The sequence below is a fragment of the Mastigoproctus giganteus genome, chromosome 6 (genome assembly GCF_048544385.1).
Source record: "Mastigoproctus giganteus isolate SK-2022 chromosome 6, ASM4854438v1, whole genome shotgun sequence".
In the NCBI taxonomy this organism is placed as follows: Eukaryota; Metazoa; Arthropoda; class Arachnida; order Uropygi; family Thelyphonidae; genus Mastigoproctus; species Mastigoproctus giganteus.
The window spans coordinates 153870800-153887988 of record NC_143580.1 but is presented as its reverse complement, the minus strand read 5'-3'; the positions used below and the strand labels follow the sequence as shown (position 1 = coordinate 153887988).

Sequence of the window (17189 nt, the reverse complement as noted above, 5' to 3'; positions counted from 1 at the left end):
TCATTTCCATCTCCAAGGTAAACTGAATAAAAGGGGGGAGAAGCTATTAAGAAAACTGAGAACCTCATCCTCTCTTCCCCTACATACAATGGCAAATGTATCATCGACATATCGTTTCCATGCACGCTTTGTTTCCATGGGAGAAACAAAGCCATCTACAATCTTAGACTCCAGCTTCTCCATGGTTACGTTTGCTATAACAGCACTAATTGGAGAACCCATTGCTGTGCCATGATCCCTTATACATAGTGTTTTGAAATAACATGGTACTGAAGAGACATAGTTCTACCCTGCTACAAATATCTTCTATGTTCAAGGGAATCCTGTCCCTTAAGTTGTCATCCCTTTCCAATGCCATGCACGTGCATTTCCCCCAATGCTCGATGGGGATGCGTGTAAACAGAGACACCACATCGAATGATACCATGGCCTCACCCGCTTCGGTGACTCTGGCATGTATAAACTGCACAAAGTCTCCACTGTCTTTGATGATAAAGTTTGAATGTCCTACGATAAGAGATATTAGTTTGGCTAGAAATCTGTATAATGCATGCGTAGGGCTGCCCACAAACAATACAGTTGGCCTAAGCGGAATCCCTGCCTTATGAATTTTAGGCAGCTGGCACCCCGTGGAATGAAGTGTCCAATAGGTGTCTTTGGAGATCTCTGCATTCAATTAACCCTCCAGGATTTTGTTGATATGCCATTCCAATCCTACCAAGGGATTCCGATGGGTAACCTTATACGTTGTCCTATCATTCAACAGTTCCAAGGCTTTGTTGCAGTAATCGACTTTGTTAAGGATCACAGTTAAACTCCCTTTGTCTGTGGGCAAAACAATGGTGCTCTCATCCTGTCTTTGCTCCCTAAGTGCCTTCCTCTGGATAATGGTGAGATTAGAGGGAACTGCATAAGTGCTGGCTCAAAATCACAGATGGGAAGTTCATCCCCTCTGAAACCATAATTCTTGGACTGGATGAATGGCTCTGCCTGGCATGCTTCTGAGCCTTTTCCGGTTTCAGTGCATGTGTGGAGGATACTGCCCATGGCAACATGCTGTGAGCCGTGATCCTTCAGTTATTTAAGGATGCACCAGGACAAGTTAAGTCGTACCGTTGATAAAGGAGGCAGTTGCCTCTGAAAGCTATTGTTGTTTTTATTGCTTTTATTCCGTTTTATCAGTTTTAATCCATATAGTGTAATAGCTGTTCTTTACATTTTATCTTATTGCTTTTACTGAAAAATCAGTTTATTTTATTTTATCATTTTAATTTGATCGATCTTATATTATATTATTGCTATTCTAATAAAGTTTCAGTTCTCCGGTTGGTGTATTATATTGCAGTTATTATGAATCAGAACATTCCCAACCTCAGAGGCATATTTGAAGTCACTAATGATTCCTGACCTTTTTACTGATAATTTATTGCTTTGAATGATGTTGAATTAAAATTATTGGTGTGGGTTTTTATTTATTCAAGATTTTATCGTAGACATTTAGGGAGGGCTAAAGAAACTTAATAATTCGTTTCAGGTATTTTAAACTGGATGTGACGTTGTGCACAGATTATTTCACTCTTCCTAGTCTAATGCACCAGAAAAATCCAGTCCAACTGTTCCTAGTAATCCAGAGTAAAGTTGGAATGAAATATTACAAAGTCTACTTTTCTTGGAAATTCAGTATACTTCAGGAGATAATATTCAAAATCCAACTGAATGTGCTTGTTATATTTTATAGCATCTCTTAGAAATTGCAAAAAATTATAAAAGTTGTATATTGCTTATTTTAAAATTGGCATTGGTGCAAGTTGTCTTAGAATTTATTGTAATGGTCTTCGAATCATTAGTAGTATGTGTATTTTATTTATTTATTTTTTTATTATTATTTTTATTTTATTTTATTTTATTTTTTGGCTTGTGTAGCAAAAGCCTCAGGCTTCCTTACACCATATGGCTATTACTAATACTCCACAGCTTTAGACTTTAATTATTTTCATTACTTTTACAGAACACAATCCGAGCCACCACATTCAAAATCAAACAGATTAAGGCCGGGAGTAACTTCGGGGGTAGGCAGAACAAATAAGCCAACAATTATAGCAGGAACAACAACCAGTAGTGGAAGCAGTTGCAGTGGTAGCACCAGTACTCTTCAAGAAGATCTTCTTAAACTCATTAGTCCAGATTTTTTGGACAGTGATAGCACCAGTGAGGTATAGTTAGTTTTTTTTAACAGAATTTTAATTATATTGTGTTTTTTTTTAATTACAAGTATGATTACATACAAATCAAAATTCACTATGGATAAACCTCATAATGTTTTTTTATATATTCCTGAAAAAAAATTTGATTTTGTGTGATAGGTTAATAATATACACACAAAATTTTCCACAGTTTCACTGTCAATTTAGTTCTCATAATTTTGACTAAGGCAGTCATGTGGGGGGGTTAAGAGACCCCTAGGGTTATTTTAAGGAGAAAATTATTAGATGAATATTCAAAACAGTAAGTAGACTTTTTTTATTTTACCTTAAAGAAACATTTATGATGTCAGCAACAGATAGGCAAATTTTAAGGGGGATGTTCGTTGGATATATATATAGGACTATGATGAAGAAAAACTGCACGTTAGGTCAGAATGTTTGTGTCTAATTTTGCCCAGATGCAATGGGAAGGACTCTATGCTGAAAGGCTTGTGAATTAAGTGAAGACTTTGCCTTTGTGAGGTGGGGGAGGTTCTTTTTCAGCATTGCCTGCACTTGGATGATACCTTAAGGGTTTGGGGAAACTGATAGTTAGAGAAGGAGGAGGTAGCAATGTTTCATTTGAAACATTGCCACCTGCAGCACATCTTATGGAGACTTGATTTCCTAAGATATGCTTTTTGCACATCTTAGGAAAACAAGATTAAATTACAGGAACACACGATTAAACTGCACATGAATACCCTAGTTTTAATTGTCTGCAGGAGCACTGCCAATAAAATGAGTGAATTCAATCTCTTGGTTAGGACAAGTAACACTGAAATTATAGCACTAATGGAAGTGTGGTGTCACCTAGAAATAGTGAATGATGAGTCAGTTATTGTTTATACCCCAGCATGACCATCAGGTCAGAGGAATTTGTAATAAATCACGAATACAATCATTAACCGTATGTAATGTATATTATAGGAAGGATAGGCAAATCGTTCGCACGAAAGATGTGAAAACATCTCTGACAAAAATCGTGACCAGTTTAAAATCAAACAACTAAAACCAAAGTTATGAAAGATGTAACTTTTTATGCTCATGCCTGCTACTTACTCTACTGAATCAACGTTAACGACTGAGATAGCATTATTTAGGAAGTGACGTAATTTGTATCATTTCATTTTAAATTTACGTGACAAATTGGTTTTATTTCAGTCCGAAATTTAGTAGGTGCCACCAAAGATTTTTCAAATCAACAAGATAGGATAGCCTGCTTGAATTCCTTCACAATAGGAAGGAACTCTCAGTTCTCTCACTCAATTGCCAAAGCCTATGTGTGCACCACACTGACCTCATCAACACTGCTACACAGCAATGCCAAATATTGCTGCTATCTGAGACTTGGTTGGACAATAATGAGAGTGTGAGCATCCCGAACTTCGATTGTGATTATATTCAAATATGAAACCAAACGGACAGCTGGAGTTGTAATATGTCACAAGATGGATGAGATACACATTGTTATGCCAAATTTAGATGTCATCTACCGACAAACGAGTAGTCCAACAGTGAGTGTTCAGCCTGTTAGTGATATATGTACAGTGGAGTGCTTGTTACCCAACGGCCAAGTGATACTTACAATGGTTGTCCATATTCCATTCCTTAACTGATTTTCTGCTGAGTTCAAAGCTTCCTCATTTTAATTCAGAATATCTTAATAATTTGGTTGGCCCCCAAAATTTATTTGAAGAATGAAATCTCCTAGTGGAGATAACCAAGCATGCAAACTCTGATAACATGCAGACTTGAGAATATTTATCTTTGAAATTTCCATAAAGGTTACCTTAAATGTCATCTTGAACTCCTCTATAGGGGATAATAGCAGATCTTGATGTATTCTAACAATTTCTAGAGAAGAAATTGTTCAAGAATTAAGCAATAAAAATGTAATGCATGTGAAAAGAATGGTTATCGAGAAGAATGGCATATTTATCCTAGCCATACAGTTATTCTCACATTTAAACCACCAAATTTGAATGTGAAAGCCAGATATTGAAGTTCCTAAATTTCTTAATTCCATTATTAATTTAGTCCAGTGCTTTAATTTCAAAAATTTTGTGACTCAGAAGCAGTCTGCAGAGATGTAATGACCTGATGTAATGGTTCAAAAGAACATGCTCATACAGGCATTGGCGCCTCTGTAGCCAGGTGGGCAGGAGCAGCAGTGCGTAGCACACGCTTCTTGATTAGATCGGGATTCGAGCCCATGACCACCAAATATGGAGGATGCGGAAAGGTCAGGGAATGACCACCGCATACCTCCAGAGCAATATGGCCTTAGTTGCTAATTCTCCTGAAAACCAAATAACAACAACAACTATTCTATACCACTGGCTCTAAGTATTGCACTACTTTCAAACAAAAATAACATTTCCTAAAGACTAGGCTCCCATTTATTTCAGAGAATTTTTATTAATTTATTTATTAAATGGCAAACTATCCTTTTGGTGATGTAATTTGTTTAAAAGTAGTACACACTTCATGATAGGGGAGTTTTGCTCGATTATAATTACTAAGATCACTGCAGCACACACTGCAGTTTTAAGATAAACAGCCGTGTGCACAAAAAGTGATTTTACTTACAGTCACCAGACAAAAATTAGTCACAAGTGTTATTTACAGCATATAACAGATTAAATACATGTATCTTCTAACCTTTTTTTGCAAAGAGACTGAAATTAGATTATAAAGCTAACCTATTTCTCTATTTACGACTTTACTAGCATGACTATAGAAGCAGGAGTTTTCACCATAAAAGATGGGGTGCATAAAAGATATTAGTAAATGGCAGAAAGGAGTGTTAGCATATGGCACGTCTGAAGGACATCCTGTTTAAGGAGCAGCTGTATTTGCTGTTGCTTCAGAAAGAACAGTAATTTTAGTTTTTAAGAATGGTATGAGTCAAAACCATCTAAAAACCATTGGCAGAATTGTGTTTGAGACTAAGTGAGTGCATTCATGAATAGTGATGAATATTGCATCTATTAAATGAAAAAGGACACCAAACAAGACAAGAACTGCTCTAAACAGTTAACCAATGACCTCATCAGTCAATTTATGAGTGAACACTACAAAGAAAATTGAAGAACGTGGGATATCTGGTAAAGGACCCTGACAAAGACCAATGTTAACAGCTGTGCATAAAAAAGCCTAGTCAATATCAGCTAAAAAGGCAACTGGAGTATTAATCACTGCTGTGATGTGGGCTGATGATTCCAAAGATGTCCTATATTCTAATAATGTGACCTGTACTCAAGGCATGGCCTGATCATTGCCCTATACAAAGGGATAATCACCTCCTTTTCCCTACTAGCAAAATTCCTGTATATCATTGACAGTACCCCATGACATGCTCTGGCAGTCTGTCTGCACTGCTCAGAAAACTTCATATTTGACTGTACAATTATTCCCAGGTCATTTTCATGTTCTACTACCCTAAGTGTAGTACCACAAAGCTGTTACATTTCTCTGGGATTATGTCTACCTATATGCAGTACTTTGCATTTGAATTTCATATTTAATTGTTTTTAGAATGGGTTAATATAAATTTAAAACTTATGCACTGTTTAAAAACTTATGTACTTAAATATAAACTATTTAAGAGTTCGTAGTTGAATCTCTAAAAACAAAAATTCATGAGAGGTGACAAATTTTTTGTTCAGTGTCTATATATACATGATAGTTAAATTAAGAATTCTTTCTTGCAAATTATTTAACATCAGTTAATACAACTATGCACAGTCACTTTTTTACCTAAGGTTCATAGGACTATGGAACAATCCACTGTAACAATTATATACTCCTTTTGCTCTGTTTGTATCTTTTAAAAAGAGCATCTTGACTCTATTCACAATTGTTACCCTTCAGATATTTATAAACATTTACAAAAAAAAAAAAAAAAAAAAAAAAGTTCTGGCTTGGCTTTCATGTGATGATCAGCCAGTGCTATTAAAATACAACTATAGAAGTTAACTGTAATCCTGGACACTATACTTGATTAGTACATTCATTACATGTGCAGTGTGTATCATTTTACCTTCAGCTTTCATTTTGGCAATTATAACTTGAACCGTTTGGGCATGAATTGTGATTCTAACAAGGAGGAAATTATTCAAAATGAGAGAGAGAGAGAGAGAGAGAGAGAGAGAGAGAGCGCGAACGAACAAACGAGTATGCTGAAAATGTCTGATAAGATAATACTATGATGTACTCTAGTCCTGTAGTTGCAAATAAATATAATAATGAACTCTTCAAATAAAAATGCAAAGCTTTTGATCTAACTCCTCCAGATATCCTTGAAGTTAAATAAAATAAACACCAAAGAAAGGCATATTCCAGAAATTAATGGTAAAAAATAAAAGATAAGTAGATTTAACTTAGTTATAACTTTCAGTTCTGTATTTATGAAAAATCTCTTGATCTAGTAGCATGCTTCCTAAAATTCTATATTTAGTTAATTTTCAGTTGAAAAATTATTTTCAAAAAATTTTGTTAATAATATTGTCAGGTACTTGGCTAAAATAAGGGAAACCTGCCCCCCCCCCCACAAATAAAATAAAATTCTAAGTTTATCAGGCCAAATGACAGAACAAAGCAGGAACAGCCAGAGGCAGTTGAGGGCTGTACCAGTTCATCTTTGTACTAAGTTAAATTAAGAGACTCAAACAACAGAACCAAATCCATTCTCATTAAAAAAAAATAGTAATAATTGTATACACTTAAATTGCTTCTTGAACCTTAAATTGCATAAAAAAGGGTAGAGAAACTTTACAAACCTAAACTTAGTGAAATTATAATTTCTAATAAACATCATTATTTGGTCCCCAATAACAATTTAAAACAAATGATTTTTAATATTATTTGTTTTTTGGCATACTGATATACAACATCATTTTTATGTTTGTTTATTACAATATTTTCAGGACTTGGCATCTTCTCATCATGACTCGGAAAGTGGATCACAAACTCATTCAACTCCTTACTCTTCCTTAGAACGAAGTAATGCAGGTGGTGGAATTACGCCTATTTCTCCAGATTCTTCCCTAGATTCAGGGCAACATTCTGATGTGATATTAACAAAAGCCCAGCCAGCTCAAGTAATTTGTTCTGAACCATCATCTCCAGCTCCTGTTGAATCCAGATTGTCCCGTGATGAAAGGTATTATAAAGTTTTGTGAAATGCACATATTTGATGCCCACTACATTTTGAATCTGTGAAAGATACTAGACTATTTAAAATACATCAGCATTATTTTGTTACCTTTCTCTCTCTCTCTCTCTCTCTCTCTCTTTTTTTTTTCTCCCACTTGCCACTTGTTTTACTGTTTACTGTTCTGTTTCGTTCATTTTACATGTGCAGAAAGAGAAACTTTTACATCAGTTTAAAACCTTCTATCTGATTAGTGATCACAAGATTGGATTTTGATCCTTCTACATGGGCTCATTTGGCTTTTGTGTCATGATTGCAGAGAGACTGTACTGTAAAAAACTGAGAAACTTAAATGCTTGATTTTATCATTCACTGTGTTTGGCCCATTACCATGCTTCCTCCGAGTTCTGTCCTCTGCCTTTTGTAATTGGGTGGCCAGTTCCCTCACTTGTTTCGCACTGCATGTGAGGTGTAAACTGATTACATAGGTCTAACCAAATCCAGCGCACAGCTCTTTATAGCTTGTGTAAAAGAGTGAAATCTACTGGATCCCAGCTGTAAGACTTTCCATAGTCAGAAAAAGACATGTCACTTATGCATGTTTTTACAATGTTGCTGAATCCCTGTGTTAGAGTTCTTGGTTCTTTATGAAAAAATTGGTGTTCGTCACAATCCAAAGTGTGTCATCTTTTCATATACAGTAAAAGTTTGAAAGCTGTGTTGCTTCACTTGGGAATATTACCCATTAATTACAGTTGCTCACCGTTCATATTAAAGAAGGCTACAGAAATTTGAAGCATGTGTTAGAGAAGATCAAGTATGACCGCTGTAAATGGGATGTCAGTGAGAACTTTCAAATGACAGGTTCCTTCGGGATTGTGGACCCCAGATGCCAAGCGATTCTGTGATTAAGTGATATTGCTCTGAATTAGCACTCTTACTTGAAATAGAAAATGTTTCCTTATTTAAAGTGTCATGAACACATGATTAACTAAGCTATAGTAAATAAATCAACTTTACTAGATTAACAAAGAAAGCAATCTTCTCTTTTTCTTTTCTTGTAGACATTAACTACTAACCCTCTAGTGCTTGGTCACAGAGTGGAACTGCTCCTACCTCCATGTGGCGGGACTGGAAATCTGGTAGGGAAAGTTTGCTCTCCCTGCCATGGCAAAATGGAGTAAACTGACTCCAATACTCAGGATTTTTTTTTTTTTTTTTAATATATATATGAAAACAACCCCAGACACAACAGGAACTATTAGAACCTATAGTACTTAGTACACTGCTTGGGTTGGAGGTTGAGAAGAAGAAAGAAGATATTTGTTAACATTAGACTTGAACTTCTGTAGACTGTAATTTTCAGGAAATACATGTGAAGGAAGCTTGTTCCAGAAAACGGCAGTTGAATGAATAAACGAAGAAGATGAAAAGTTGGTTCTGTGAGTTTGAAGTTGGACAATAAATGGATTCTGGCAGCACGTGTTTGGACTGTTTGGAAAGAGAGAGCGGGAATTATAGAAGCCCTTCTGAATTATTGCCATAGGCACTGTTCTTCTGAATTATAGAATTCAGAAGAACAGTGCCCATGGAAGTATCTGTAGAAAAGGCGTGCAGCAGAAACAGTATGTCTATGAGATAGCGAGTGGAGAGACTGTTGGAGATGAGTCATTAATTAACCTAAATGCTCTCTTCTGAATGGAATCTAGAAGCCTGAGAGAAGTTTTGGGGGTGCCTCCCCAGATGTGGGAACAATATTCCATGATAGGGCGGATTTGCGATTTATACAGAGTGAGCAGCTGTTTGGAAGAAAAGTAACACCAAGAGCGAAAGAGAAAACAAAGTTTTTTAGATGCAGAGGAAGCAATATTTGTAATCTGCTTGTACCAAGAGAGGTTAGAAGTCAGGGTAATCCCCAAAAGAGATATATCATTTTGCCTAGAAATCGGAGTGTCACTAAAGATAAGCATAGGAGCAGAAAAATCCTTTTTGCGAGATATAAGACAAGACTGAGTTTTAGGATCGAAATCAACTAAGTTGTCTTTGCCCCACTGGAGATCGGCATTTAAGGAATTGGTAGCGGATATTCGAGAAGTTGAAGCTGATTGAGCAGGGAAAAGTTTCTCAAAATGGAAAGTGGAATGCAATGTGCTATCATCAGCAAAACTATGAATAGGATTTCCAGTCAATGGAAGAAGGTCATTAATATACAAGAGGAAAAGAGTGGGGGAAAGAACTGAACCGTAGGGGACACCAGCATTAATGGAGAAGTTAGAAGACAGAGAGCCATCAACCGTCATCCTCAGTAAGCGATCAGAGAGAAAACTGGATAACCAATTATAAAAAACAGTTGGCAAACCATAAGATGGAAATTTGTTTAGAAGACCTTTATGCCAAACATGATCGAAAGCCTTTGAGATGTCAAGAGCAACTGCTTGTGTTTCACTGAACTTTTCCATTGAATTTATCCATAAATGGGTAACATAAGCCAGAATATCACTAGTGGATTGTCAATTTTGGAATCCATACTGGCGATTGTTGATCAGACGGAGATTTCTAGGTAGTTTAAGAGTTGGCTGGTATCCCCCTCACAATACCTTAAATACCTCAAAAGGTGTCATTATGGAATGGGACCTTCGGAATGTACCCGAGGAGGAAATTCAAAGTGAATTTCGAGAAAAAGAGTCATGAATGTTAAAAGAATAAATAATCACTCCCACTAGGAATCTGATACTCAGCTTTAACACACCAAAATCACCCAGATCAGTAAAAGCTGAATATCTACATTGCAATATTAGACACATATATTTATATGTGTGAAAGGTGACGTGTGGAACCTGTGGTTCTCAAGAACACGCCACTTCTACTTGTATAGCAGACAACTATAAATGTGCAAATTGTAAGGAATGCCTGTGCTAAGGAATACAGGCACTCCTCGGCTTATGTAATTCTTGACTTACGGAAATTCAAGTTTACGTAAGTTTTTCCGGCCGGTGCAAACTTAAAAAATTTGTGGAAACATGTTTTGTATCCCTTAGGAATAAATGGAAGCATCTGGAAAATATCGTAATGTGAACCAATTAACACTGGTTTTTTTTTGGTAATTGTTCCTAGACCTTGGGCGTTGAAATTTTTGCTTTATAACTAAGCCATTTATTTCTCTAAAAGGTATTTTTATAATGGAAATTGCACTACAATTTCATCGTTGTCATATGTTCTGCTATAAGAATCAATTTTGAACTTTTTTTGTGATATTTTCTAAAACACATTTCTGGAGGTTACTACCATAAAACAATAAAAATAATTTGCACTTTCCGTTTTATTGGGCTTTTCTGTTAGTGCAATCTATTATAAACGGATAGTAAACTCGATCTTATTGCCTTTGTGATAATGCCGATAACTGGAATTGAGTGGGCTTTAATGTTACGGTATTATGGTGAAATGAGTTCCCCTTCACTGGAATCTTGAATCATATAAAAAACAAAAAAAAATTTTCACGATCTTCTCTTCATTCCTATTTACTTATTACAATGCTGAAAGGAAAAGAACCAACGGAAAGTGCAAGTGCTGGGAAATGAAACAAAATTGGTTTAGATATCAAGATGATTAATTAAGAAGTATAAAGCAGGACAAAGTTTGACATCTGTGTATGGAATTAGGTCTCGCTGCTTCAACAGTGAATACTATTTTAAGGGATAGTGCGAGTATAAAAGAACATGTTAAAGGATCAATGCATTCAAGGTCAACAGTGATCACAAAACAGCGTTCAGGTGCTGTATCGAAGATGGAAAAGCTATTAATATGGATTAATATGGACTAATTTGGAGGGAAAATCAGATTCAGAAGCAAGTGCATCTGAGTCCAATAGCCATTCAAGTAAAAGCAAGAAGTATTTATGAAGATATTAAGGATAAGCACGGTGAACCCCAAGCCAAGTTCGTGGCAAGTAACATGTGGTTTAATAGGTTCGAGCATCGTGCTGGTTTCCAAAACATTAAAGTATGCGGTGAAGTCACCAGTGTCGATTTTGTAGCTACAGAGAAATTTTGTGATGCAGCAGAAAAAAACCCCTTCTAAATCTCCACAGTGGCATGCTTATCAGCTGGAGAGTTAATTCTGACAACGATGCTCGAAAGGTAAAACTTACTGACAATTATGCCTACCCCTCCCTTTTTTTGAAATTTTTGTAATTTTTCCTATGCACGAGATAAAAATATTGAATAAATAATTATATTTACACGTTCGTCTAACCTTTTTTTTTTTTTTTTTTTTTTTGCTTCAATCAAATTCAGTGCGCATAGTTGTGAGTGCTGCATGAGCATTTAGGGAAATTCCGATTTACGTAGGGTTCCATGGAACAAAACCCTTACGCAAGTCAGGGAGTGGCTATAATCAAGAGAGTGTGAAATCTGGAAGAAAGGAAAAAGAATTCAAATTTACAAAGCAGAAAATCGCATTTTATACCAAGAAGCTAAAAAAACGATAACAGTAATCACGGGAAACAAACCATCCTATGCTCAAGTTACCAAATCAGAAGGACTCCGGAAATGAGACTTCCTAATTCAAAATCTGTTGGAACGCAAATAAATGTTAAAATTCTTCCAAGAGAATCAATCTCAAAATGGACTTGCGAATTGTATAAAACATCTCCACCACAAAAGCAACAAAAAAAAAAAAAAAAAAGGTCAATACACCTGTGTCTTTTCCACTGGAAGATGCACAAAGTGTAAGAAGAAAAGTTATCAAAGAAAGCAAAAGTAATAGAGAAAGAAAAATGCCAGAGGAAATAAACCTTAGAGAGGACCCAGTACCTGAAATTTTTGTTGAAGAAAAAATGGATACAGAAAGACTCCATTTTCTGGAGAAAGACAAAACCAATGAGGACAAAGGGAAAAACAGCCCCAAGGAAACAATCCGAGGGATCATCTGCCCCTAAATGACAGATACAGTCATCCAGTGGAACTGTTGAGGTTTTTGCTCAAAGATTAGTGATATCATAGACCTCATTACCCAGTACTATCTGCTAAGTATATGCCTACAAGAAACATATTTAAAATTACAGGACAACAATACAATCAAAAATTATACAATATATAAAAAAGACCGAATATCAGATACAACAACACGAGGAGGAGTTGCAATATTAGTTAACAGACATGCAATTCCAAGCAATATCGTTGAACACACCCTTAGAACCAGTCACAGTCTGGCTAGCAATAAGCTTCAGCATTTGTATGACATCCTCAATATACAGTCCATTCCAGTTATTTGGGACACATCGGGACTAGTGCATTTTGGCCCGAATAAGCGGCTGCCCCAGTTATCTGAAGTTTCACCTAAATAGTTAAAAATACAATGTACCCCCCCCACAATTAGGTCACTGTACAATCAAATCACGTTACGACGAACTCACCATAGTAAGGTAGTACCATTCACTATACGATGTGTAGTAAGCGCTGGTCATTGTGATCACTTTTACGAATTGAACTTTAATTCTATTCAACAGCGATTCTAATTAGAGAAAATAGGAGGAATATTATCCACAGGCTATAAAAGTAAAGATATTAAGCAGAAATTTACCCTTTATTACCTTACCAATTAAAAAATTAAATTATATGTGAAAATCGGAAGAATATACATGATAATCGGAATAATTAATACATACTGTAATATGTACATACGAACTAGTTGACATTTCTGTTCACTAACATTTTTGGGTGGGGGTTAAAATTTAAAACAGTATAAAGATAAGCAATCAATAACAAAGAACATGGCACACACACACGCAAATTGCAAGTAACACGATACGTGCAAGTGAGAATGAAGTAACGAGTTACAAAGCTTTTAAAATAGGAATGAAGAGAAGATCTGAAAATTAATTTTTTTATATGATTGAAGATTCCATGGAAGTGTAAACACATTTCACCATAATAACCCACAGAATTCCAGCTGTCGGTATTATCGCAAATTCAGTAAGATCGAGTTTACTGTCTGTTTACGATAGATTTCACTAACAGAAAATCCCAATAAACAGGTGACTGCTAATTGTTTTATGGTTGTGACCTCCAGAATTTCATCCGAACCACGTGGTACCATCGGAGACAATCGTAGGGTAATCTCCAGTGCTGTGGTCTCCTGCCCCGATTAAATGGCATTCTGTCCCAATTAAGCCAAGTAAAACCTGGCTATTTTCTCGATTGGTTTCTGTTTTTTAAGATTTGCCCCAAATAAACGGCTGCTCTGATTAATCGGTGGCCCAGATAACTGGAATCCACTGTATCTATTTCTTATAGGCAAGATTTCCTGTTGAAAGATTTCGAAGGGCTGATTGCTCGACTGCCATCTCCGTTCTGCATTTTAGGTGACCTAAATAGACAGGGGCTCACATCTGGTGAGTATGGGCTTGGCAAACCCAGGATCCTGAGTAAGACATAATCATCATTCTTCCCTTTCTTGGTGATTGCTTTCTGCTTCTGACTCTCTCTCTCTCTCTCTCACAGGGTAACTCGGAAATTTATTTGGCTGGTGCACCAAAAGCCTCAGGCTTCCTTGCACCATATGGCTAATAATAATAATAATCATCCATTATTGGGCGATCCCAAAAAAAGACCAGAAGGGTAAACAAATTGAGAAAATAATAAACGAGAACAACCTCAAACTCTTGAATAATCACGCACACACGCACACGCACACACACACACACACACACACACACACGCGCACACACACACACACGCGCACACACACACACACACGCGCGCACACACACACACACACACACACACACACACACACACACACACACACACACACACACACACACACACACACACACACACACACACGTATTACCACCTACCATCAAAAAGCAACTCTGCAATAGACCTATCAATCTGTTCCCCAATACTGTTTCCAAAAATCATAGATTGTGCATGAGAACTCATTGACCAGCGACCACTACCCCATAATATTTAAAATTATGAAGAAAACCCCATGCCAAACCACCAGACATCCTAGATGGAAAATATATGATGCTGACTGAGAAACTTTCAAAATACTAGCAAGGCTAGACCAGAACGTCATCGAACAAGAATCAGTACAAGCAGCAGTGGACTACGTACAAATACCATTCTTCAAGCAGCAGAAAAGACATCTAATATTAGAATATATCCAAAACCGTGGTGGAACAGTGGGTGACCACCAGACATCCTAGATGGAAAATATATGATGCTGACTGAGAAACTTTCAAAATACTAGCAAGGCTAGACCAGAACGTCATCGAACAAGAATCAGTACAAGCAGCAGTGGACTACGTACAAATACCATTCTTCAAGCAGCAGAAAAGACAATATCTAATATTAGAATATATCCAAAACCGTGGTGGAACAGTGGGTGACCACCAGACATCCTAGATGGAAAATATATGATGCTGACTGAGAAACTTTCAAAATACTAGCAAGGCTAGACCAGAACGTCATCGAACAAGAATCAGTACAAGCAGCAGTGGACTACGTACAAATACCATTCTTCAAGCAGCAGAAAAGACAATATCTAATATTAGAATATATCCAAAACCGTGGTGGAACAGTGGGTGACAGGAAGCTAAAAAAAGAGACAAATAGAGCCTGGAATCACTTTTGCAAAAATCCAACAAAGGATAATCTGATAAAATTCAAAGGAGTCAGAGCTAAGGCCAGGAGAGTGCATAAAATCAGAAAAAAGCGAGTTGGATCAAATTTGCATCCAGTACAGCCTGTTCCACACCTGCTACACTTATCTAAGAGAAGTTGAGGGTGGACAAACTATTTCCAAATAAATTCAACCTCATTACTAAATTGGACAGTCAGTCACAAATACCTGAAATATTGTCAATGTGCTCGGCGAAAACTTTGTCAATACATCTGCCAATCACGCATGCTCAACTGCTTTCAAAACTTACAAGAATGAGGCTGAAAAAATAAAACTAAAATATTTCACCAATCAGTATGAATGATACAACTTTCCTCACGGTAGCAGAATTAAAAGAAACCCTGTTGCAGACAAAACACAGTGCAGTTGGTCCTGATGAAATTCATTATGTGATATCCCAATTAGCCATGTTAGATTTATTTAATAAGATATATCTTGAGAATACATTTCCAGACCAATGGTACCATGTAATAATATTAGCTTTCCTGAAACAGGGAAAAGACCAATAAGATCAACAGAACTATCTCCCAATAGCTTTGACCTGCTCCTTGGGGAAATCTTGGAGAAAATTGTCAATAATAGGCTAACATGGTATTTAGAAAACAGTAACCTTCTTAATCCTGCACAATATGGTTTTCGGAAAAATCACTGTACCTTAGATATACATCTGGATAATCCAGTAAGAAACACTTTCCTCAGAAAACAACATCAAGGCATGGTTAATTTTGATATTGAGAAAGCATACGATACCACCAGGCACTATGGTATACTTAAGAGGATCACACCAACTTGGTCTTAGAGGATACTTACCTCAATACATAAACAACTTTCTTAAAATTGAACATTAGTTCGACTTAACAATACACATTCCAGAACATACTCTCGGGAAGAAGGGGTCCCTCAAGGATCTGTACTAAGTGCCATACTTTTTGCAGTCCACTTCAACACATTAATAGAACAAATAACAGTGAACATCACAACTATTTATGCAGATGACTTCAGCATTTCTTATCAAGCTCAGCATATGAAGACAATATAACAACAATTACAAGTAGCCATAAAGTCATAAAATGGACAGAAAGAAATGGATACAGAATTTCCACACAAAAGACTGTATGTATACATTTCTGCAGGAAAAGGAATCTCAATCCTGATCATGGACTCAGGCTGAAAGGGCAGATAATCCCAGTTAAAAATAGTATGCGTTTCTTGGGGTTGTTTTTGACAAAAAATTAACCTTTTTGGAGCACATTTAAGAGTTCAATTTCTAAAGAAAATGAATTTCTTAAAGATCCTATCTGCTATATCTTACAGAGCAGATGGAACAATACCATTAAGATTATATTGCCTACTCGTTCGTTCTAAGTTAGACTATGGTGCCCCAGTTTATGACTTGGCGTGATCTAGTGCCCTGAGATGGCTTGATCCAGTATATCACTGTGTGCTTCAAATAGCCCTTGGAAGTTTCCGTACCACATCTGTGCAGAGCCTGTATGCGGAGGCCCAAGAACCTCCACTACAAATCAGAAGACATAACCAATTAATTTCTTATGCAACTAAAATAAAATACCTATTGGTCATTCCCCACAGGAAATTCTTTTTACATCAGAATGGGAACAACATTGCCAACAACAACAAAGAATCAATAATCCTGCGAGCGTGAGATTAAAAAACCTTCTCCTTAGTAGAGACCTTAACCTGGATAACATAACTCCACTGACGAAGCAGTCTACACCACCATGGATCATCAAACAGCCTACATAAGACTTCTTCCACTTTTGGGACAAACAAGAACTTCCACATATCAGCTGTCAACATCTGCATGCTGCTTACAAGTCGCAATTTTTAGATCATCGCTTCCTATATACAGATGGCTCAAAAACTGAATATCATGTGGGTGCAGCAGTTTACTCAACAGATATCACAACAGCCCAAAAGACTGCAGCATTTATACTGCAGAACTGCATGCCATTATATTAGTGCTAAAACAAATTGAACACTCATGCTCACAAAAAATAATTTTTACTGACCCCCTTAGCTCCATGATGGCTATACAAAATGTCAATTCTAATACACACCCACTGCAACAACAAATTCAG

General features: G+C 36.6%; 1 protein-coding gene across 8 annotated transcripts in view; it reads left to right on the top strand.

The window, feature by feature from the left end:
• The window catches only part of LOC150084664 (signal-induced proliferation-associated 1-like protein 2), a 585655-nt gene that overhangs the window by 461340 nt on the left and 107126 nt on the right, over window positions 1–17189 (top strand). For all 8 annotated transcript variants that reach the window (XM_090376537.1, XM_090376543.1, XM_090376536.1 and 5 more), the window contains 2 exons: window positions 2009–2213; window positions 7175–7410. In XM_090376537.1, the coding sequence (XP_090232663.1) occupies window positions 2009–2213; window positions 7175–7410 (441 nt within the window). The remainder of the gene's footprint in view (window positions 1–2008; window positions 2214–7174; window positions 7411–17189) is intronic.